The sequence below is a fragment of the Heterocephalus glaber genome, unplaced genomic scaffold (assembly GCF_053883595.1).
Source record: "Heterocephalus glaber isolate CG9 unplaced genomic scaffold, H.glaber_assembly_v1.0 deba00000594, whole genome shotgun sequence".
In the NCBI taxonomy this organism is placed as follows: Eukaryota; Metazoa; Chordata; class Mammalia; order Rodentia; family Bathyergidae; genus Heterocephalus; species Heterocephalus glaber.
The window spans coordinates 20,502,707-20,525,157 of NW_028258151.1; the positions used below are offsets into that span (position 1 = coordinate 20,502,707).

General features: G+C 46.7%; 1 protein-coding gene across 11 annotated transcripts in view; it reads right to left on the bottom strand.

The window, feature by feature from the left end:
* Window positions 1–22,451, bottom strand: part of Kcnq1 (potassium voltage-gated channel subfamily Q member 1) — a 360,400-nt gene that overhangs the window by 65,387 nt on the left and 272,562 nt on the right. For 7 of the 11 annotated variants that reach the window (XM_013074819.3, XM_004852108.3, XM_087205496.1 and 4 more), the window contains 4 exons: window positions 10,332–10,407; window positions 6,470–6,564; window positions 5,753–5,799; window positions 4,497–4,558 (listed from right to left, as the gene is read on the bottom strand). In XM_013074819.3, coding sequence (XP_012930273.1) covers window positions 4,497–4,558; window positions 5,753–5,799; window positions 6,470–6,564; window positions 10,332–10,407 — 280 coding nt within the window. The remainder of the gene's footprint in view (window positions 1–4,496; window positions 4,559–5,752; window positions 5,800–6,469; window positions 6,565–10,331; window positions 10,408–22,451) is intronic. The other 4 variants (XM_004852109.4, XM_013074820.3, XM_087205498.1 and 1 more) reach the window with 1 other exon arrangement.

A 22,451-nucleotide genomic window follows, 5' to 3' on the forward strand; every position in this document is an offset into this window, starting at 1 on the left:
AAAACATTAGCAAGTAGACTTCAGCAATGTTTGAGAAATAATATACAATGTGAGGGACTGGAGTTTGCTGCAATGGCTGGGTAAATAATCCAAGCCAGAGAAGATAAAAGCCTGGACTCAGCAGGACATGGGGCTGGAGAGCAAGGATGAATGGTACTGAGGCAGCTTTTGGGGGAACCCAAGGGAGCTGCCTGGGATGGCAAGGCCTGCAGTCTACTTGTAGGCCTGATGGGCAGAGGACTGCATCTGGGATGAGGGGCAGAGCAGCAGTGTCTAGGGCAGAATCCATATTGGGTATATGGCTCAGTGGACAGCTAGTGGTGGGAGAGTCCAGGGTTGGATTAGGGGATGGGGGTGGGTGGTGGCTCCCTATTAGTTGCTCTCTGAACTGGTGCCTGGAAATCCAGAACTCCCATGTTCTGCTCTAAGCCACAAACGTTTCCCGCGAAAACAGAGAAGAAAGAAAATCTCCCAGCGTTCTGTGCTGCTCGTATCAGCACAGCAGCCTGAACTTAGATTGCAAAATAAACAGCACCCAACGTAAACACCACGGCAGGCCTGGGAAAAGCTGAGAATCCATGTTGAGGGGAAGATGGGCACAGATTTCTCAGTGGGTTTCTCAGAGAGCCAGGGGAGGTCCAGTGGGCCTGGGGCTGGGCTGGGCATGGCCAGCGCTCTTTCGACTCCTGCTGCAGGATGACAGGCAACCTGGCCCCTTCCCCTGACCATCACAGTCCATGGACCTTGCTGCCTGTGCTCCCCCAGCCTTGACCCTCAGTTTTTGGCCCCAGCTTCTTCTCAAAGGCACCCTTATATTTATGAAACACTTTCTCATTCTCTCCATCCCTCTCCACTTCAGCTCTCCCAACCTCCTCTATGGCCTTGGAATTCAGCTCTTTGCCTCACTAGCTGTGTGCACTCAGGTGATTGAGAAATTGGCTTTAGTTATCCCACCTGTGAGAAGGGATTTATTTAGACAAATAAGAGCCCTTTTTAGAATAAAGAAGACAACAATATAAGTTGAAAGCTGAAAGAGTGTGCAGCAGTTTTTGGATTTTTAAATATGAGCACGCCAACAGTTCAAGCCTTTTTGACAATGGAGGGAGGCCAGCTGGGAACAGGTCTGAGATTTGAGGAGGTTCCTGAGTCCAGGGGTATGGGTGGGAACATAAGGCTCAGACTGTGGCCAGGCCAGATGCAGAGGTGGACTGGGCCTGAGGGATAGATCATCCCGCAGGATAAGTGGAGGGCTCTGAATTGGAGCAGAGACAGCCCACTGCTGAGCGAGAGTTTCACACAACCCTGGACTTTCTGCAACGGAGTCCACAGGGCCCTTCTCTCCAGAGTGGGTCCCTGGCCCAGACATAAGGGTGGAAGGGCCCCCCATCAGGGAAACTGAGGCAGTCCTGAACAAACTCAGTGGGCTTCTTTGGGTAACTCCCTGAAAGTGGACATTTGAGGCTCCCTTGACCCTCAGAATGATCCCCTCCTGAAAGTGAGTGCCGGTTGTGAGTCTCAAAGGCCCCTTCTCCTCTCCCCTTGGGTCTTGGTCCTGCAGCTGAATGATCCAGTCTGGGACAAGACTCAGTTCAAAAGTGAGGATCTGGGGGCTACAGCTTTGACTGCCTCGGCCCCGTGGCCAGACTGGTGGATGGAAGTGAGGGGAGGGCTGGGTGGGAAAGGCCCAGGGACTCTGGCTGGGGTTGGCTGGCCAGGCTGGCACTGGCTCTGCTGTGGGCCCGCTAGGCTCTGAGGGATTTCCTGTCCCCTACTTCCCAAGGTCAGCAGGATTGCGCTTGGGTTGTTTATGGTCCTGATGGCTACATTGATAACTGCGATAATGTGAGGCCCAGGCCATGTTACTGTGCCCTTTGGGCCCAGAGAAGCCCTTTCCCAGGGTCTGTCCCTATGGGGCCAGTGGTCCCTGGCAGAAGAGGGGCTGGGCAGGCTGCCATGGTGGAGACAATGCTTCCCGGAGCTGCCTGCTCTCCAGTCAGTGCATCTCTGTTGGCCCCTTGATGAATAGCTCAGGTCCAAGTCAGACGGGGTGGGGGAAGCAGAGCAGTGCCCATGAAGCCCCCTGTTGCAGAATCTCCCAGCACCCTGGCAACCTTGGCCCAGGGCCTGACGGTGCTCTGGCTGGGGGCTTTGTCACTTGGCCCCAGTTTTGTTCCTAAACCTTGCCTGCAAGGACCAGGGATTCTTGAAAACACGGCTCTTTGTGTATCAGAGATGATGAAACACAGGCATGTAATTCTGTAGCCTGAGGCCAGCACTGACCCACCTTTGCCCACCATACTGACCTTTGTCTCAGACACCAATAGGCCATGGATGGCCATGACTCAAGCCTGAGAAGAGGGGATTTTTATCATCTTTTCAGGAGATGCTTTCTGCCACCCACTGTCATCCCTCAGAGGACACCAGGATCCTGGTCTCGGCTTAAGGGGAGGGGTCAGTGATCCATGGGGCAGTGGGAAGAGCCATAAGAAAGGCCTGGGACAGTCATGGAGGGGGTTAGAACTAGACCTGGCAGGACACTGTGGGTGATCTGGGAATGGCAGTTGGTGATGCTCTCAGAACTTGTAGGGGTGGGCAGGCTCCCATAGCTCAGCCTGTGCTGTCAGGGAGAGGTTACCAGGATGCAGGCCAGTGGTGGGAGACAGCTGCCTTGACCAGGGACACACATGGGCTGAGTGAGGAGGTTGGGTTGGGCCTGGCTCTTTCTGCTGTGGCTCTTTCCCAGTTTCCTTTGCTGTCTAGATGTGTCCAGCCTACACTCAGCACAGGGCAGGGCCCTGCTGCTCTGGTGCACCAGCCCCGAGTTACTGGGTCCACGTGCAAAGAGGGAAAGTCAAGGTCACCCTTGTTCACAGAGGACAGAGACCAGGCTCACGGGCTGCTGGACCTGATCTTGTGAGCTAACGACTCCTGGTTGTCTGTTTCCATCTTGACAGGTGGACACCAACTTCTGCTGGGCCACCTCCCTGGCAAAAGTCATGGTGCTGCCCTGCTCAGGCCTGCTCAGGCCTGCTCAGGTCTTCCAGTGGGATCTGGGTGTAGGAATATACTGCCCAGCAGGCCAGGCCCAAAGTCAGGATCCCAGGGGGCACCTGGAGCCCCGCCTGCCCCCTGTCTTCTCGATTTCATTTACTGGTCTAGGGAACCATGGCCACCATAGGCAGGGGCGGCTTATGCAGGTGGGGAGGGGAGACTTCCCCCCGGGGCCGGGTTGGGCAAGGCAGGAATGGAGAGCCACTCCTCCTGCATGGGCCCAGCCAGGCCCACCTGCCCCACTGCAGCGACTGGAAGTGAGCCAGGGCTGGGTGTTGCTGGGCAACCCAGCAAGGCAGGCAGCACTCCCTGCCCAACTGAAATTCCTCTATTTTTAGCCACTCAGTAACTTTCAGATAAAATCCATGTAGACAGACGAGCTGCCCAGCAAGATAAAAGCCCGCCTCAAACCACAGACTTCAAAGGGCAGCGGTGGGTTGAGCCTAGCCAAAAAAAGGGCCTTCCTTGGTCCAGAAACTCCCTTGACTCCTGGGCCACCCTGTGCAGAGGCTCTGGGCTGAGTGGCTGGTGACAGTGGGCAAGCCTGGCAGGCAGTAGGGCATCCCTGTAGCCCAGTCCATTCAGGCCCTGGCATTTGGAAGTAGAGAGCAGCCAGGCCACAGAGGAGCCACCTGAGCTGCTGTACCCCATCTGAACATCTGTGACGCTAATTAAGAGCCTCCAGTGGAGGCTGAATGTGGCCTAACAGGGTGGGGCCAGGACAAGCCATCATCCCATCCTGAGCTGACCCCTCCCCAGTACAGTTGCATCCAAGATAAGCAGAGGATGTCCCTTCCCATGAACCAGTCTCGGGCAGACTGAGTCCTCTGACCCCTGGCCTGCCCAAAGCAAAAGCTTCAGACAGCTGGGCCTAGAGAAAGTCTGAGTAGCCAGGCTGCTACTGCTACCCCTCACTCAGTGTGTAGCCAGAAGGCTCTTGGAACACAAAGCCGGCATGAGAGATGCTGGGACAGAGTGGGTCATAGTGTAGGCCCAGTGCGCCTGGCCTCAAGGTCTCAGTCTCTCCACTTAGGACAGAGGCAGGGCCATGGCCCTGGGTTAGTTAGGTGAAAGCAGACAGCGGAAGTCCAGGGAGGGATTGGTGGGCACTGCAGGAAGCTCCTGGGCCACAGGAGGTCATGCTCCTGAAAGGCGCCACTTGCCAGTAGAGATACCACTTGTCAAAAGACTAGAAACCAGTCTGGCCAGGCCTCTTCCAGGGGGATAGATACCCAGCCAGGTGGCTGAGTCCCAATTAGAGAAGGGATGTGTGGGCCACAGTGAGCATGAAAGGAGGGAGGGGACCACACACCCTATGGCCCTGTCCAAGTCCCCAGTGCACACTCAAGACAGAGTAGAGGAGTAAGAAGCTGCCCTCAGAGGCACTGAGCTGGTCCTGAGGACGCAGACCACTGGAGCCCATACAGCCAGATGCTTGAGCCTACCTTGTCTTCCACCCGGTTCAGGCGGGCGCCAATCGTGTTGCTGCCACGGTCCTTGCTCTTTTCTATGGGGGTGAAGCACTGATATCAGGGATGTGTGTTGGGAGGGGAGGTGTGATCCCTGACCGACTTAGGGAGCAAGATGGCCAGGGTAGTAGCTGAGGGTCAACAGGCCTGAACCTATGAGGCTATGTGGTTTTATTTGTTCTTTTCCCTTCCTCCTCCCTCCCTTCTTTCCTTCTTCTCTCCCTCCCTCCCTCCCTCCCTTTCTCTCTCCCCCCCCTCCCCCCCGCCATCTTCTTCTCTTTTTCTGATACTGGGGATTTTTCTGGACCTGGGGAATCCAGGTCCTTCCCACTGAGCTACATGCCAGGCCATTTTTGAATATTTCAAATTCTGAAACAGGGTCTTGCTGAGTTGCCCAGGCTGGGGTCAAACTTTTGACCCTCTTGCCTTAGCCTCCCAGAGTGCCGGAATTACAGGTGTGTGCCACCACGCCCATTAAGGCCATCTTTTAAAGTGCTCCTCTGGAGGGAACATTAGGACTTAGTGCATTGGGAGGGGCAGTGTGGACCTGGGCTCTGTCTGTGTCCCCAGCCGTGAGACCTCTGAGGGCCCCTCAGAGGTGTCAGATGGGGTGGGACACACCTGGCCCAGAGCTGCCTGCTGTGCAGATTCATGACGCTGGGCCTTGTGCCAGGCCAGGGAATCCTGCTGGCCAGCAGCCCTGCCACATCAGCCTGTGCTGGGAGGTTCTATGAGAACCTTGGCCAGGGTCCTCCAAAGAACAAACCTCCCCCATCCTTTCCTGGCATGACTCCAACTCTGCCTAGAGGACCTGAAGAGTTGGGCTAAGCCAGAAAACTGGCGTACGCAGTGCTGCCTCCTCCAAACTGGAGTCCACGCCAATAGCTTGAGAGCTGAGTTGGCTGCTCATCCCACCTAGACCCCAGCCCAGGGCCCTCCACCAACAGGACCCTCTCCTAAAAAGTAGCCCTTAGGCCATACTTCCATACCCACAGCCTGACTTCCATGCCAGAAATTTGTCATTTAGAGACTAAAGCAGATCCTTACACAACCTGCAAATTTCTTGGTAAAGTATGACCCCAGTGTCCTTCTTCAGGGTAGCTGCCCCCTGCCTGACTTTTGCTTCATGTCATATACTGTAGAGGCCTGAAGGCCTGCTCTGATGCTGAGAAGAGGAAAGGGGTGAGAGAGGCTGGCATGACTGTCACCTCCAGCCCCTGGGCAGAACACACCTGAGATGGGGATGAACAGGGAGGGCTTCCCGATGGACTGGTCCAACCTGAAAGGGAAGGGGATGGAGAGAAGCTCACACTCAGCCCCAAGCACCACTAGACAGGCTGATGTGCCCATCCACTTGGTGGCCACACAGCACTGTCCCTCAGGACCTGCAGGAGGCTCCTGGGCCAGAGGAGCTCATGCTCCTGAAAGGGCCAGCAGGAAGCTCAGGGATGAGGGGTAGCAGCAGCTGGGTCATCACTTAGACTTCCTCGCTGGGTGGGGCAAGTAGGGTCAGCCATGGAGGAGGCCCTAAATGCCTGTCCTCACTTGTGGCTAAGACTGGTATCCTGTAACACACAGAGCTAGGTTCCCAGGCTAGTCCACCATGAAGTACAGCTGAGCTAAGCCTGTGCTGGGATCCAAAGGACTAGGCCATTTTCATGGGAACAAGGATCCAAGGTAGAATTCTAGAACATGCTGGTTCCCAATGGTCAGTCTGCAGCTATAGACTTAGCAGTGGGCAGAGCTATAGGGGGTCAGACCCCTGGATGGGAAAGACCCAGGGGCTAGACTCAAGGTTCTGGGGACAATTCAAGTTTCCTTCTTTCCCTCAACAGGGAAAGTGTCTGGAGCAGACACTGCTCATTGTGAGGGTGGAGCAGGGCCAGGTGGAGTGAATATGCCATGGTGGCCCCCAGGTGACCATGTCTCCACACCCCACTTGTGCTCACCTTCGCTGCAGCTCTTTGATTCGCACCATGAGGTTGAGGTGTCCCTGTGAGTACTGCTCGATGACATCCCGCACATCGTAGGGCTTCCGGGCTTGCTGCGGGCCAAAAAGACACGTGTCACTCCCCCTGTGTTCTGCAGGCTCAGCTTTAAATGCAGACAGTGATGGGGACCGTGATAGGGCAGGCCTGGCCCAGAGCATGTGCACAGCAGGGCTTGTTCCCATGGCTTTGCTACTACAGGCTGGATGTCCCTGACCATCAGCTGAGCCTCTTGGAGGCGCTGGGCCATCAGCTCAGCCTCTAGGGGTCCCATAAGCCATCAGGTTGGCCTCTGGGGCCCTGGACTGTCAGGTCACCCTCTGTGGGCCCCTGGCCATTGGCTCAGTTTCTGGGGTCTCTGAAGTGTCAGTTTGATCTCTGGGGAGCTCTGGCAGTCATCTTGTCTTGCTGAGCTCAGCTTCCTGTCATATCACCACCAGAATCTGCTGCTCTCCTTCCAGGCTACTAGACTCTCAGTCTCAGCCTCAGGAAGAGATGACCCAGTGGGCTAGGAGGTATAGTTCTGCACAGCCCCTGTCTGCTTGTATCTCCGGCTGATCCTGGACATACTCCTGGGCAGCAATCCCTAACATCTGCGGAGTGGGGAGGTAGTAGACACCTGCTTGGGCTCCCACAGCAGGCCTGGGACCATGTGGGGCAGGGCAGGTGACCACAGGACTCCCAGGCCTTGCACCAGCTCTGATCCCATTAGTGGGCCGCAGGTCCAGGTGGTGACATCAGCAGAGACCACAATAGAGAACATGAAGCTTTTCACCATCAGCCTGCTTCTCCTAAGGCCTTGTTCTCAGTGGCCTCAAGTGAGAATCTCACTCAGGGAGTAGCAGCCAGGCTGAGCAGCATTTGATGGTCTGGGAGCCATGGGGAGAGCAGAGTGCTCTGCCCTGAGGGACCATGGAAGGCCAGGTTGGGCCCAGGAGGTCTCTTTGCCACTCAGCCCCATCAGTGATGAGCTGGGGTCACTGCCTTCTGATGGGGAGCTCAAGGTGAGGCATGGGGTAGGTGAGGGAGGGAGGCAGGGGACCAAGCTGGGCCAGGGCTTGAGGTGGTACAGACCTGGGCTGGAGTGGACAGCCTGGGAGCCAGGAGCCACTGTATCCAGGCATGTGTGGGCATGTGTGTTAGAGGTCTCTGCCAACATGTGATTTAGTATGCCTTATGTGAGAGAGGGTATTTCTGCAGGAATGGGGGAGGGGTGGGCAGGGCGAAGGCCAGGAAGGGCAAAGGTTCCCCATTGACTCCCTATAACATCCAGGTTGTTGAGATTATTTTGGATTCACCCAGTTCCCTGTCAGGGTCTGGTCAAGGCTTGTGAAGCCTCAGTGAAGTGGCTGCCTGGGGCCTGGCTGGAAAGACCACCTTGGCTTTCTCTCTAGAGCTAATGTCCCTGCTGCAGAGATAAGACAGCCTATCCAGCCTGATTGACGGTGGATGGGGGTATTCAAGACAAATTTAAAGGCTTAAGAGGCTCTGGCTCCTTGGGCTAGACACAGGAATATGGGCCTGGGACTTATCTGCCAGCGAGGTAGGAAGGGGGACCACACACCATGCTGGCAGCCCAAGGCTAGCTGGGGTGGGTGGGGTAAAGGTGGACAGACAGGCTCTCAGAGGATGTCCTGAGAGCTGGGGCCCCACAAAACCCTTCCCTGACAAGAGCTCCCTCCTCACCCCTCTTGTTCCTGCTTTCTAGTGGCCTCCTGCTTCCTACCCCTGCACGTACCCCCAGGCAACAAGATCCAGTTCTTTGAGGGAGCCCCAGCTTCCATCTTTGCTCAGGATCCTCTGTCCCCAAAAGGTCATCTGCTGCCTGGTTTATTCAAGATTCCCCAAGGGCTGGGATACAGGGGAGATGCAGGGTGGGGAGGTAGGCGTTCCTGGCCTGCTCTGGAAACTTCCCGGGCTACTGTCAGGCCTATAGCAAAACAAGGAACACTAGCCTGGAAGTCTGTTCCTCCAGAACTTGTACCCATGCCAGCAGGCAGTTTTCTTGCCTATGTCATAGTGACAGGTCCACATGGGTTACTGTGGTTGACCTCTTGACCTGAAGTGGGAAACACGAGGGTCTCTATCTTTGGCTAGGTGTCCCGGCACCCTAGAAGCAACTCCCAGGGAGACCAACATCCACCCCATCACAGTCCTACAAGTCTGAGCAAGTTTCAGGTTGGTCCATGCCAGGGGTGCTGCTCTGTGCCCACAGGGATCCACTGCCTCAGGTTGGGGATGGCCATGACCCTGGAGATCTCTTATGACTCTCAGCTGTCACTGTCAAGCTGCTCCTCAGTGAGGGAAACATACCAGGTTCTTTGCCCTTGGGGACAGCCCTGCCATGCTTAACCCCAGAAGGGGTGAAGCCTCTTCCCCACCCGGGAGGTGCTGGTGCAGCCAGCAGGCAGCCCCCATGTTCTTCAACTCTCACCCCAGCAGCCACAGTGACAGGTAGAAGCTCCACACTGGCTGGGGGTGGGGGGCACGGTGTCCAGATACCCTGTCTACGATTTTACCAGATGTTCCCAGGACGTCACTGGGCAGACTTCCTGGTGGCAGCTGAGAGGAGCTTTTATTTGTTTCCACAAAGAACAGCCCCAGGGCCAATGGGAACGTGGGCAGTGTGGCCCAGCTGAGTCCTAATAGCCACTACAGTACTGCTATGTGTTATCTGACCTTTGAGGTGGTGACCAGACAGAGGCTACGTGCTCTTGCTAGTGGAAGGAGCTCAGCAGTGGGCAAGCACTAGGCCTATTCAGGGTCTATCCTCAGGGCTTGTGATAGTGAGAGTGGTGGCAGGTGCTGCAGCACGGGACTGTCATGAGCAAGGACAGGTTAGACGTATGTGCATACAGTGGTGCCAGTGCCTTGGGCTCCTGCTGTCAGTACAGATGGGGATGAACTCACTCAGGGTTGCCTGGGGAGTCCTGGGTCCAAAATGCCCAAGGATTCTAGAGGCTGTGGGTGGCTGGCCCAGGGCCCAGGTTGGGCTCTACTGAGGGGACCATCAGCCAGCCTGTTTCAACCTCACAGCCTGGTACAGAAGGCATGGCCTGGAGCTGGGTGCAAGGCCACCATATAACTGTTGAGGAACTCAGTTAGGTCATCTCCCACGTTGATGATGAGGGTCTTCTAGAAAGAGAATGACTCCCTAAGGGTGCCTGTTTCCCACAGCTACATACTGCTCTCAAAGTGAAGACGCAGCCTCTCCCTCCCCATGGCCTCCATACCAGGACTGTGCCTGCAGGAGAGAGGAGCCCTGCCTGCCACCAAGGCCATCTTTTACAGGCTTTGGATGTTGGGGGGTCAGGAGATCTACTCTAGAGGGCTGCTGATGGCTACTGGAAGCCCAGAGCTACAGCCCTTCCCAGCCAGGAGACTCCTCCCCTCTCCTGACCACATGGACTGGAGATAAGGCAATGGAGGGAAAGAGCACTGTGCTTCACTTCCTTCCCCAAGTGACTTGGGTCACTCTCCGGTCACTCTGAAGGCATCTATTCATCTCTCACTGATGCAAGGTTGTGTGACCCATGGGAGGGTAGGGGAAGCCCATGAGACTGCTGCCTCTTGATTAGTGAGGAGGAAGAGTGCTTAGTCTGGGCCTCAGGGAAGTGTCCTCTGAGAGGCTTGCTCTCTTGGGAAGAGGAGGCTTCCTAGGAACAACACTGAAGTCTTCAAGGGATGTCTGAAGGTGAGGGGCTGATCCTGGACAGGTCTGCCTGAGTAGTCTCCCTCCTGGGCAGGGAAGCCCAAAGGGCTTGAGGTTCCACAGGAGTTGCAAGGGGGCATGGGAGTATGGATGGATTCTTCCAGGACTCACCTGGAATTTCTTCTTGGCCACAAAGTACTGCATGCGCCGGATGACTTTGATGGTGGCCCGGTGATGCTCTCGCAGCCTGCAGTGAAGAAGATGAAGGTGTGAGTGGCTACATGTGTCTGCCATCTCTGCCACACTGTCAGAGGTTCTGGTGCCCTTGCTGTGGGTGGATGGAACCCTTTGCGAATAAGTATGGTTGGCCTCAGTGGGATGGAATTCTGTAAGACCCTGTCCTGGTGGGGATCCAGGGAAGCTAGGGATAAGGGGATTTTACAAGTGAAAGGTTTGCCCTACCCATGGATGGGGAAAAGGATCCTTTCCTTATTTTTCTTACTCAGAATAGGAAAAGAGAGTCTAGGTCCTTGGTCTATAAGGGCTGTGCCTCTAACTCATGGCAGTCAGGGCAAATGCCTTTACTGAGGGCCTTCAGGTTCCTCTTGGGTCAATGGAGTGGGTGAGGTGCAAGCACTTGGAGAAGCCTGGGGTGCAAGACAAGTTATCAAGGGAATTTGAGTTTTGCTCAAAATACTGCATGGGTTTGTCTCTAAAGTGCCTTCTAGAAACAAAGGTCCTTCAAGAAATATCACTGACAATGTAAATGAGATTTGGTATCTATACGCATAGAAACAAGAGTGGAAGTAAATGTGACTATGTGGAAAATGTAGGAGTGTTCCTCTGCCTATGAAACTCACACAGACCAACCCTCCCACTGGAGATTCCTGTGACAACTGTGGTCATCATCAATGGTGACAACAGACCCTGCTGGAAAGGTCGAGGGGACAGACTGAAGGATATGCTCCAGACAGAGTGGACACAAATACACACTGCAGTCTGTGTTCCCTCTGCAGAATATTGTGTGGGACATGAATACCAGAAACAAGCCCCTGGTGAGCAGGGGGCCATGGAACAGTGTTTCCCCAGAAGCATCTGTGGGTTGCCAAGCTGTACAGATGGTGAGGTTTGAGTACAGAGCAGAGGCAGCTGCCAGGAGGGTAAAAAATGAAGCAGATAACTCAGCCGGCTCATAACCCTGAGGAAAGCAGCCTTGGGGGTTTGATCTACCTAGGATGCGGGCTCATAAACATCCCAAGTTTTTGGTTGAGATTCTTGTAGTCTCAAACCTTGACTTCAGTAAGCTGTCCTTCCTATGATTATTTTGCACACTAGAAGAAAATCCTACTTGTAACAGAAAGATAATAGCTTTGAGCCTCTAAATTTTTTTCCCACATACAAAGACTAAAATCCAAGGGAAAAAACAGTCCCTAGAAACAGAGCTAATGGTGTGGCACACTCAGTAGTCATAAATACCTGTCACACTTCCCATCAAGAGATGGGGCCTCTTGAATTTGGCCTGATCTTATGATCTAAGGTGACTGATTTACAACACTAGGGAGCTTCCACAAATATAACTCATGTGCTCCTAGAGTGTGACCACATGAACAAAACTGAGCCCATGGAGTGGAGGGGCCACATGGAGGGGAATTGGGGTACCTCATCCAGTAGTAAACACCAACCCACAGACAAATGAGTAAGGTTTTCCTAGTCCCCCAACCCTGAGTAAGCTGCCTGAGCCATTCCAAGCAAAGCTGGCAGATCTATTTCCCAGCTGGACCAAGGCCAAATTCCTGACCACAACACTGTAAGTGAAGACAATGTGTTAAGCCACTAAATTTAGCTGTGGTTTTCTCTGCAGCAATAGGTAACTGATAAAGAAATTAAGCATCAAAGGTGGGGCAGTGTGACATCAGTCTCCTAAAACACATGGCACTGATTTGGGACTAGGCATTGTGTGAGAACACAAATCATGAGATACTGGATTTTGAGCATGATGCTATCTGCAATTAGGTGACTTTTTGGTGTCTTGTGGGGGTGAGTACACTTTGCATAAGGGGAGAGTGATAGGAAAGATTATGGCAAAGGGCAGGTTATGGTGGGTTAAGATGGGTGCAAATCCTTTGTAGCTCCTCTTTTTGAGGAGTAGAGTCATTTCCACTATGGTGGAACTGGACCATGTGTTCTGAATCCTGAAACCTTGTGGTTTCACTTTTACCCTCTTAGAATGTTGCTGCCTCATGGAACTCGTCTGAGCTAGCCTGCTGGAAAAGCTAGGTGACAGAGAGCTGAGGTACTCTGGCTGCCAGCCGACAGCTCCAGACATGTGAAGCTGAGACTACCCAGCCATCACAAAGCTGTCATATGAGCACTGCTGCATAGGTCAGCCCAAGTGAGCCCACCCAGCACAGCAGCCCATATTGCTGACCCACGGACACATGAGCAAATAGGTGGTTGTGGTTTGCTCCAGCATTTTATATAAGAACTTTAAAATGATCATGATAAATAGATACAATAATATTTCATAACTATAAAGTGTCAATTCAGCAGAAAATCAATTCTAAATCTTTATGCACCTACAAATATAATCTTAAAACATATAAAGCAGTCTGGAGAAGTAGCTCAGTGGTGGAGTGCTTGCATTGCTTGAGTTCAATCCCCAGTACCACAATAAAATAAAAAATAAAAAACATATAAAGCAAACTGGCAAAAGGGAAAATATATAACTATGGTGGGATAATTGAAGATTTCATCAGAAACCAATAGAGAAGCAGCCAGAGCATCAGCAGAGACAAATGTGAACAACATGAGTAGCAACCTGACCTGACATGTACAGAACAGTGCCCCACACACTGAAGATCAGGTTAGCTTTCCAGGTGTATGCAGAGAGCTTACCAAGAGAACAAATGCAAGGCTTGAAAAGCAGGTCCCAACAAACTTCATAAATTAAATAATGTTTCATATATTCTGTTACCATAGTGAAATTAAAGTAAAAATAAATTTTATACACACATATGATATGCATACATGCATACATATATAGATACACATGTACACACATATACATGTAGATACATATGAAATCCAAAAATATTTTAGAAATTAATCTAACCCAAGGGCCAAATAAAGAAATCTGATATGAAACAGAAAATACCTTTAATGGAATAATAAAAAAAGTTACATATCAAAAGTTATAACTAAATAGGTGTTTGAGGTACAGTGAAATATGTGCAGGGAGGAAAAATTATAGCCTTAAATGCATTTACTAGAGAGCAGAAGGGGCTGACTAAAATTCATCTCAAGAAGTTAAAAAAAGATAACAAACGTAAATCCAAAGAGAGTAGAAGGAAAGAGATAATGAAAGCATATGTTGAAAAAAACCCCCCAGCATATTAAGGAAAATCAATAATGCCAACATTGCATTTTCTAAAGAGACATATAAAATTAATAAACTTTTAGCAAGATTGATTGGAGAGGGAGAGGGTCACAAATCACCAATGTCAGGAATTACAAATTGAACAGCACTATGGGTCTAGAGATATTTAAACAGTCTATTCAATAGACAATATGAACAAAATAATTTGATAAGATACATAAGTAATAAAAAACCACAATATATAAAAGAAAGCAAAAAGTAAAAATACCTATTTCCCAATATTAATTAAATTAAACTTGGAATTGTAATGATATTTGCACAAAGAGAACTCAAAGTCTAGATGACTTCACCGGTAAGTTCTTCCAAACATCTAAGGAAAGAATAATATTAATTTTTATACAGCTCTTCTTAGAGCATTGCTATGAGGCAGTATAACCTTGATATCAAAGTATGACAAGGATATTTCAGAAAAGAAAAAACAAGGTCAATCTTTCCTATGAACATAGATGCAGATATTCTAAACATACCAGCCAACTGGATTCAATGATTCCAGTAAAGATATGGTCAAGTGTGGCTTCATCCAGTTCAGCAAGGTTGGTTTAACCCTTGAAAACCAATCAGCATAATCACCACATCAACAGAATAAGGAAAAACACATAGTTATTTCAAAAGATGCAGAATAATATTCAATGAAATTCAAGATACACTCAGAGTTAAAAATACAACTCTTAGCTCTTACAAATTGTGCTGCTGTAACAGCCCAATTGCCCATTAACTAGAGACTAGATAAAAGAAGATGTGTTTTTTTTTAAAAAAATGGAGTACTACTCAGTCATAAAGAATCAGAAACTAGAGACATTTATAGCTAAATGGATGAACACTGAAGGGATACTCTGAAGTAAATAGGACACACGTGTAAATATCAAATAGTTTCTCTAGTGTGAGAAACTGAAAGTGTAAATAAGGATCAAAATGTATAATAGATAATGTGAAATAGGAAGAAAAAGTCCAAAGGGGAAGGGGAGGTGGGAGGGGTAGGGGAAAGGAAAGAAGGGAAAGGAATAAATATGAGATAAGGAAAAAAAACTGGAAACAAAGTCTTTATAAATAGGGAGGGGTGGGAGGGGTTGAAGGGAGGGCAGGGGAATGGGGAAAAAATAAGAACCAAGATATATAATGTAAAGGTACAAATTCCCAATGATGAATGAAAGCATATTGTATACCTAAAATATACCAATAAAATTGATGAAAAAAATACAACTCTTAGTGAGCTAGGAATAGAAGGAAATTTCACTATCTAAAATAGCAAAAACTAAAACAAACAAGCAAAAGCAAACCCTAAGCACACATGTAATGGTGAGGTATCATGTACTTTGCTCCCAGGACAGGGAGTGAAGGAAGAGTATTAACTGCCACCATCTCTATTTAACATTGTCTGGAAAGTCTCAGTTCATGAATTAAGCCAAGAAAAAGTAGATAAAACATGTAATGACTGGATGGGGAAAAACTGTCATTATTTGCACATGACATAATCATACACGTAAAAAAATCAATAAATATCTTCAGATAAAATATTGGAATTAAGAAATGAATTTAACAAGACCACTAGCTTTAAGGATGTTATATAATAATCAGTTATATTTCTATCTGCTACTAACAATTAGAACATGAAACAAAAAGCAACTTAATATCATTAAAATTCATAAAATATCTACGGTTAAATCTATTTAAATGGGAACAAGACTTCTATACAGAAAACCACTAAAGAGTGAGAGAAATTTAAGACAACCTAAATTCATTGAGGGATATACACCTTCATTTATAAGAAGACTCAATACTTAGAAGATGATTTTCCCCAAATTGATTTATGGATTACATATGATTCCAGTTTATATCAGAATATTTTTACTGTTTTTTTCTTTTGGAAATTGACAGGTCAATCCTAAAATATTTAGAGAAATACAAAGACCAGGAGCTGGTCCCAGCACCTGCAAGGAAGCTCCCCTGCCACCATCCCAAGCTCCTAAGGCAGAGAAGGTGAGCCGCCTGGGCGCCAGAAGCAACCCCCCCCCCCATGGAAATGAGAAGACATGTAAACAAGCCTCAAAAACAGACTTCTGGATCACCTACAGCAACCCCAAAGGGAAATGAGATGGAACAATCTGATACTCAACCACCTGGACTCTCTGAACTGGCAGCAAAAGAGGATCTGGGAAAAATGAAATCAGAAATAATTACTCAGATAACAGCAAAGATTTTGCTCATGGTGCAAGACATGATTAATAAATCTAGAGAGGACACAGATTAAAAAATAGAGGATCTGAGGAACATGATGGAATCCCAACATAGGAAACAAATGGAATCCATAAAACACATACAAACAGATTTTCAGGAGATTAAAAACTCCATCGAAAGTCTGCGCAGCAGAATGAACCAATGTGAGGATAGAATTTCACATATAGAAGAAAAGATTGCAATTAGTGACCAGGAAAAGAAAAATTGCTTTAAAATTGTAAAGGAACATGAGAAATCAATCCAGCAGCTGCTAGACGATGCAAAGAAGAATAACATAAGACTGATTGGAGTCAATGAAGAAAGAGAAGAGAGAGCAGATGACATAAAAAAACTGTTCACAGAAGTGATGGCAGAAAACTTCCCAAGCAGGGGAAAAGAACTTGACATATAGATAAGTCAGGCATATAGGACTCCAACTAGCCTTGATCAAAAAAAATCTACACATAGGCATAGAATAGTTAGGATTCCAGAAACCCAACAGAAGAACAAAGTTCTACAAGCAGTGAGAGAAAAGAAACAAATCACATACAAAGGAAAGCCCATCAGAATCACAGCAGACTTCTCAATGCAAACCCTCCAGGCAAGAAGAGCTTGGAGTGATATATTTCAAGCCCTAAAGGAAAACAGCCTCCAACCCAGATTGATGTGCCCTGCAAAACTATCTGTCCAAATTGATGGAGAAATAAGATACTTTCATGATAAAGAGCACCTCAGGAACTTCATGAATATCAAACCCACACTCCAAAAAATTTTAGACAATACCCTAGGAAAAGACAATGAGGATCACAAACCCAGGAAGCCCAGCAGAATGAATCCATTGGGTGTGACAAATCAAATGCAAAGGGGGAGAATCCAACACAAAGAAAAAGTCATGACAAGGCTTTTAAAACTTTTAACTTCATCTCCCTAGTGAGTGTATAATTCAGTCTTGTTATGGTACTGATTAGCATTTTTCTGATTCTAGAGTTGCATACCGTTCCTTGTGCTATACTGGCTATTTATTATCTTCTTATGTCTACATTTTAATTGGGTTGTCTATTAATGAGCTCTAAGAATTCTCTATATATTCTGGTCATAGGTTATATGCATTGTAAATATGGTCTGTTTAAGGATTACTTTTCATTTTAATGATGTCATTTAAAGTTCTAAATTTTGATGGAATCTCATTTATCACTTTTTTTCTTTTATACATCATGTCTTTTGTATACTAGGTAGTTCTCACCTACCCTGAATTCATAAACATTTTCCCTTATAATTTAAAGTTTTATACTTTTAGGCTTTCTTATTTAGGTTCATAGATCCCTTCAAGTTATTTTCATATATGGAAATAAAGGGTTGAGGTTAATTTTTTACATACGGATACCAGGTGTTTTAGTGCCATTTGCTGAAAACACTATCTCTTCCTCGGCTCTTGAATTGAGTTTATATTCTATAAAATGCTAATGTTAAATAATCTTTCAAAACTCAGTAGACCATATATGTGTGGTTCTATTTCTAGATTCTCTGTTTTATTTAAATGATCTATATGTTTTTCCTTACACCAACACTGCCTTGATTACTGTAGCTTTAGAAGAAGTCTTAAAATTAAGTACTAAACGTTTTCCAACACTGTTTTTGTTTTTTTTGGGTTTTTAAAAACTTTTCTAGGTCCTTTGTACTCCTACATAACTTTTAAATTTCAGTATCCAATTCTTGATTTATAGCAAGTATACACAGACCTGAATTTTTATATATACCTTGTGTTTTCTAATTCTGCTAAATTCAAGTACAAGTTCTAGGAGCTCCTAGAGATTTCTTAGTATTTTCTCTGTAGATGATCATTTCATCCACATATCAAGATTTTGCTTCTACCTTGCCAATCCTATCCTAATTGTGTCATTTTATTGCCAGACTATTTTGGTGGGGACTAGGTTTCAAAGTTTAATGGACAGATAAAGAGTAAGCATATCCGCCCTTGTTCCCCACCTTAAGGAGAAAGCATTCTATCTTCTCCATTCATATAAGGCGTTCTCGCTGGAAGTATGGAGTACATGTCTTTAATCTGTTGAGAAGGTTCTGTTCTACTTCTAGGCTCCTGATAGCTTTTACCATGAACAGCTGTAGAATTTAGTCCAATACTTTTTCTCCAACTAGTGACAGGATCATATGGCTTTTTCCTTTCCTCTGTTAAAATGATGACTTTTGGGGGTGGATCTTCCAATGCTGAACCAACACTGCCATCCCTATAACAAAACCACTTTTTACATCCTTCCAGATCTGACTTTTAATAGTTGGTTTTGTTAAACAAATTTCTACCTATGTTCATACATTTTTCTTCTATTATCTTTATCCAGTTTTAGGATTAGCACACTGTTGACTTCCTAAAATGAGGGGAGAAGTGTTCCTTCTTTTTTCTGCTTTAATTGATTGATATAATTTATCAGTTAAAATGTTTATGAGCCTGCTGTTGTCATATAGGTAGGTTTTCAAGCTTGGAATATACTTTCTTTAATAGGTGCTATTCAAATTTTATATTTCCTCTAGAGTTAATTTCATTAATTTGTCTTCCAAGGTACTTCTTAGAAGTTGGCAAATTTATTTCAAAACAGATTTTTGAAATATGCTTTCTATATCCTTTTAAATTCTGTAAAATCTGTGGTAATGTCTCCTAGATCTTGATATTGTAATTTAAAAAATGTATAATTGATATTGTGTAGCAGGAAAAAAGGTCTAAAGGTGCAGGGGAAGTGGGAGGGGTAGGGGAAAGGAAAAAAGGGAAAAGAAAAAATATGAGAAAAGGAAAAAAATGGAAACAAAGTCTGTGCAAGTAGGGAAGGGTGGAGGGGGTGAAGGGAGGGCAAGGGAAGAGGAAAAAAAAAAGAACCAAGATACTCATGTAATGGTACAAGATTCCAATGATGAATGTAACTGTATTTTATACCGAAAATGTACCAATAAACTTAATGGGGAAGAAAAAAAGAAATACAAAGATCAATCACCACAATGATTTTGAAGAAAAATATTAAAACTGGAAGACTTGTACAATCAGAATACAGAAATCGTTGTAGACCTGGCTTAGTGATATGGCATTTAGCCAGTATGCACGAGGCTCTGGGTATGATCCCCAGCATCACCCTCACCCCCCAAAAAGGCCCTAGACTGACAGGTGGACAGAGAACATGGCCATTGGATGGAATAGGACATTTAGAAGCATAAACACATATGTGGCCACTCAGTTAATAACCCTGGTTCTGTTTCAGTTGAAACAGAGAAGAATGTTCTTCTCAATAAATGTGCAAGAACAATTTGGACAACAGTAGGGAAAAGACACGAACCATGATCCCTATGACATACCAGTCACAATGTTAAGTTAGGACCTAAACGGGACCATGATGACCATCAAGCCCATGGAGGACAACACAAAAATGGGTTCACAACCCTGAAGATTTCTTTAACACAATGCAAAAACCAGAAACTGTAAGAGAAAAACCTGTGACAAACTGGAGGCCTCAGTGTCTTTCCTTAGCCTCAGGAAACTCCTCATATCAAACCTGACCTATAGGGGGACATCACTCTGGCCTTTTCATTACCCCAAATGGCCTGTTACAGGGAGAAGAGTGGGGCTACACAGGCACCTCACCATGAAGGCTCAGCTTGGCTCAGGCTTGGCTCAGGCCTGGAGGGTTCAAAGCCATGACCACCAGGGCCTAGATGTAGCCCATGTCCATTGAGAACCCTAAGGACTCCAAACAAAGGACCACCATACCTCATCTTCAGCCCAACTGCCCAGAACAAAGTTATGGCCTTTGCAGCCAATAGTCTTGGCTAGGCTGACAGAAAGCTAGGGCTTGGGGGTCCTTGTCCCAGCTCTGCTTGGGCCATGGTGTGGACGGGCCACTACTCTGAGGATAGCCCTGGGACACAGCCAACTCCACAGCATCAGAGGGAAGGGACAGACTCCTTGCACCTTTCTTGGGGATGATCTTTTTTTCCATGTAAGCTATGGCCTGGGAAGGTGGCCAAGTGGCCCTTCCTTCCAAGTGGCCTATTCCATTGATCTATGTTTATCCCTCCACCAATACCATCCTGTACAGGAATAGGCTGTTGGGAGACAGGGCCAGGGCACAGGGCTTGATTTACTGGGCCCTCCAGGCCGTGGATCTGGGTCACCCCAGGATGGGCACACCTGTCTTTTAGGGCCACTCTCTGGCCCTGTGGTTTCAGCATTTATAGATGGAAGGAGGGACACATGCCCACCCTGCCCACCCCACTAGGGAGCCACATGGGAAGGCAGAGAGGCCAGGTATCCCAGGGAGAGAGCAGCCACATGTTCCTAGGGGCAGGCTAGGGGGTCAGCCACTGGGAATAGGCCTACATTGCTCAAATGCTCCTTGTTCATGCATGTACTGATCACCATTCACTCATTCATTTGTTAATTCACTCAGTCATTTATCCCCTGATTCATTCTTTAATTCACTCCCTCAATCACCCATCAGTATAGTTGCTCCTTGTCACTCTGTCCATCCCTTATGAATAGGCTGGGGACATAGCCTAGGCAGAGAAGTCTTGTGGGTGAGTTCTTGAAGGACTCTGTGTTCTTGGATGGTCAAATTCAAAGCCAGAAGACTCCTTTATACCTCCCAGCGGTGCTAGGCTAATGTGGGGATGCCTGGGCCCCCTGAGAGGCCTGCTGTCACAGTCAGTGTACACAGCACTGTGAAGGCTTCAAGGGTACCCCCAAGTCCTTAGCCCTTCCCAGGAACTCACCCTCCATGGTAAGAGACACCCTGCCCAGCTACAGAGTTAAACCACATGAAAGCCCTTCACGTGTACCCTGTCTACCCAGGTGGCCAGCTCTGCATCCTTGTCAACATTTGGTGTTGTCAGTATTTTTATTTTAGTCATTCTGATAGGTATGCAGTGGTATCTTACTGTGTTTCTAATTTCCATTTGCCCCACAGCTAATGAAGTGGCACATCTTTTAGTGTGCCTGTTTGCTACTTGCAGATCTTTGGTGAAATGTCTCTGTGTCTGTTGCCTCTTTTCTAGGTGGACTGATTTTTTGCTGTTGTTTCTTGAGGGTTCTTTGTGTTCTAGGTGTCAGCTCGTTGAACAGGCTTGCACAGCTGTACTTCCTGTCCATAGCTTGCATTTTCTCCTTTTGATAGGGTCTTTTTGAGATCATAAGTTCTAAATTTTAATGAGGTTCATCTGACCAATTTTCCTTTAGTGGATTGTGCTTCGGCATCAAGCACAAGATCTGGTTGCACATCCTACTGAATATTTTCTCCTATATGTTTTTCTGAAGCTTTCATAGTTTCAAGCTTCACATTTAAGTCCAAGGCTTACATTGAGTTAATTTTTATATAAATTGTACAACTTAGTTTGAAGTCTTTTTTATTTTCAGCCAATGGAAGTCCAATTGCCCCAGTTCAATGTGTTAAAAAAGTAATCTTCTTCCACCAAATTGTTTTTGCAACTATGTCTTAAAATCAGTCAGATTAGCCAGGCATATTTGTGTGTCTGTTTCTAGGTTCTCTGTTCTGTTCCATCGATCTGTGTGTTTATCCTTCCACCAATTCCACCCTGTGTTGACTTCTTACTACATAACAGACCATAAAATTGGTAATCTCTCCTACTTAACTACTTCTTTTCAAAATTGTTTTAGTTATTCTAGAAGTTGTACATTTTCATGTACGTTTTAGAATATATTTTTCCATATCTATAAAAATTCTTGCTGGGATTTTGTTATGAAGTGTGTTAATTTATAGGTACTTCTGGAAGAATTGAAATTTTTATTACTTTGATTCTTTTAAACCATGAGCAGAGAATGTCTCTATTTAGGTCCTCTTTGACTTCTTTCAAGATATAGTTCTGTACATGTTTTGTTAAATTTAATTTTAAGCATTGTAATTTCCCTGGGTTAATCATAAATGGTATTATATTTTTCATTTTGACTTTCACATATTCATTGACAGCATACAGAAAGGCATGTGAGCTTTTGCATGCTGATCTAATATTCTGTGACCTTAGTGAACTCCTAATTCCAGTAAATTTTTTATTGTCTGTTTCTTAGGATTTTCTATACAGGAAATTGTGTCATCTGTCAGTTTTATGTCTTCCTTTCAAATCTGTATGCCTCATTTTTTTTCTCTTGCCTATTGCAGTGGCTTCAGCTTCCAGTACTACAGTGAAAAGAAGTGAACAGATATTCCTGATGTGAGATGAAGGCTTTCATCTCTCACTATTAAGTAAGATGTTAGCTGCAGGGTTTTAAAAATGTTTTAGAAGCCCTTTATCAAAATGAGGAAGTTCTCTGGCAGATCACATTACAATAATACTTCGGTTTTCAAACTCAATTTGTTCCAAATTAGTTTTTAAACACCAAAAAGTTCGAGAACTGAACACATTTTTCCCATAAGAAATAATGGAAAACCAAATAATTGGTGCCGAGGCCCCCAAATTACACTTATAAATTCATTTTTCCAGGACTTTAACAAATTTCACAATGATTTCTTTCTTTAATGCTATCATGGTCCTCACAGTTTTCCTCTTAGCTTTACTGCTGGTATCACTAACTTTCTTTGGAGCCATGGTTACGATATTTTACACAAATAAAGTGCCAAAATAAAAAAACACAA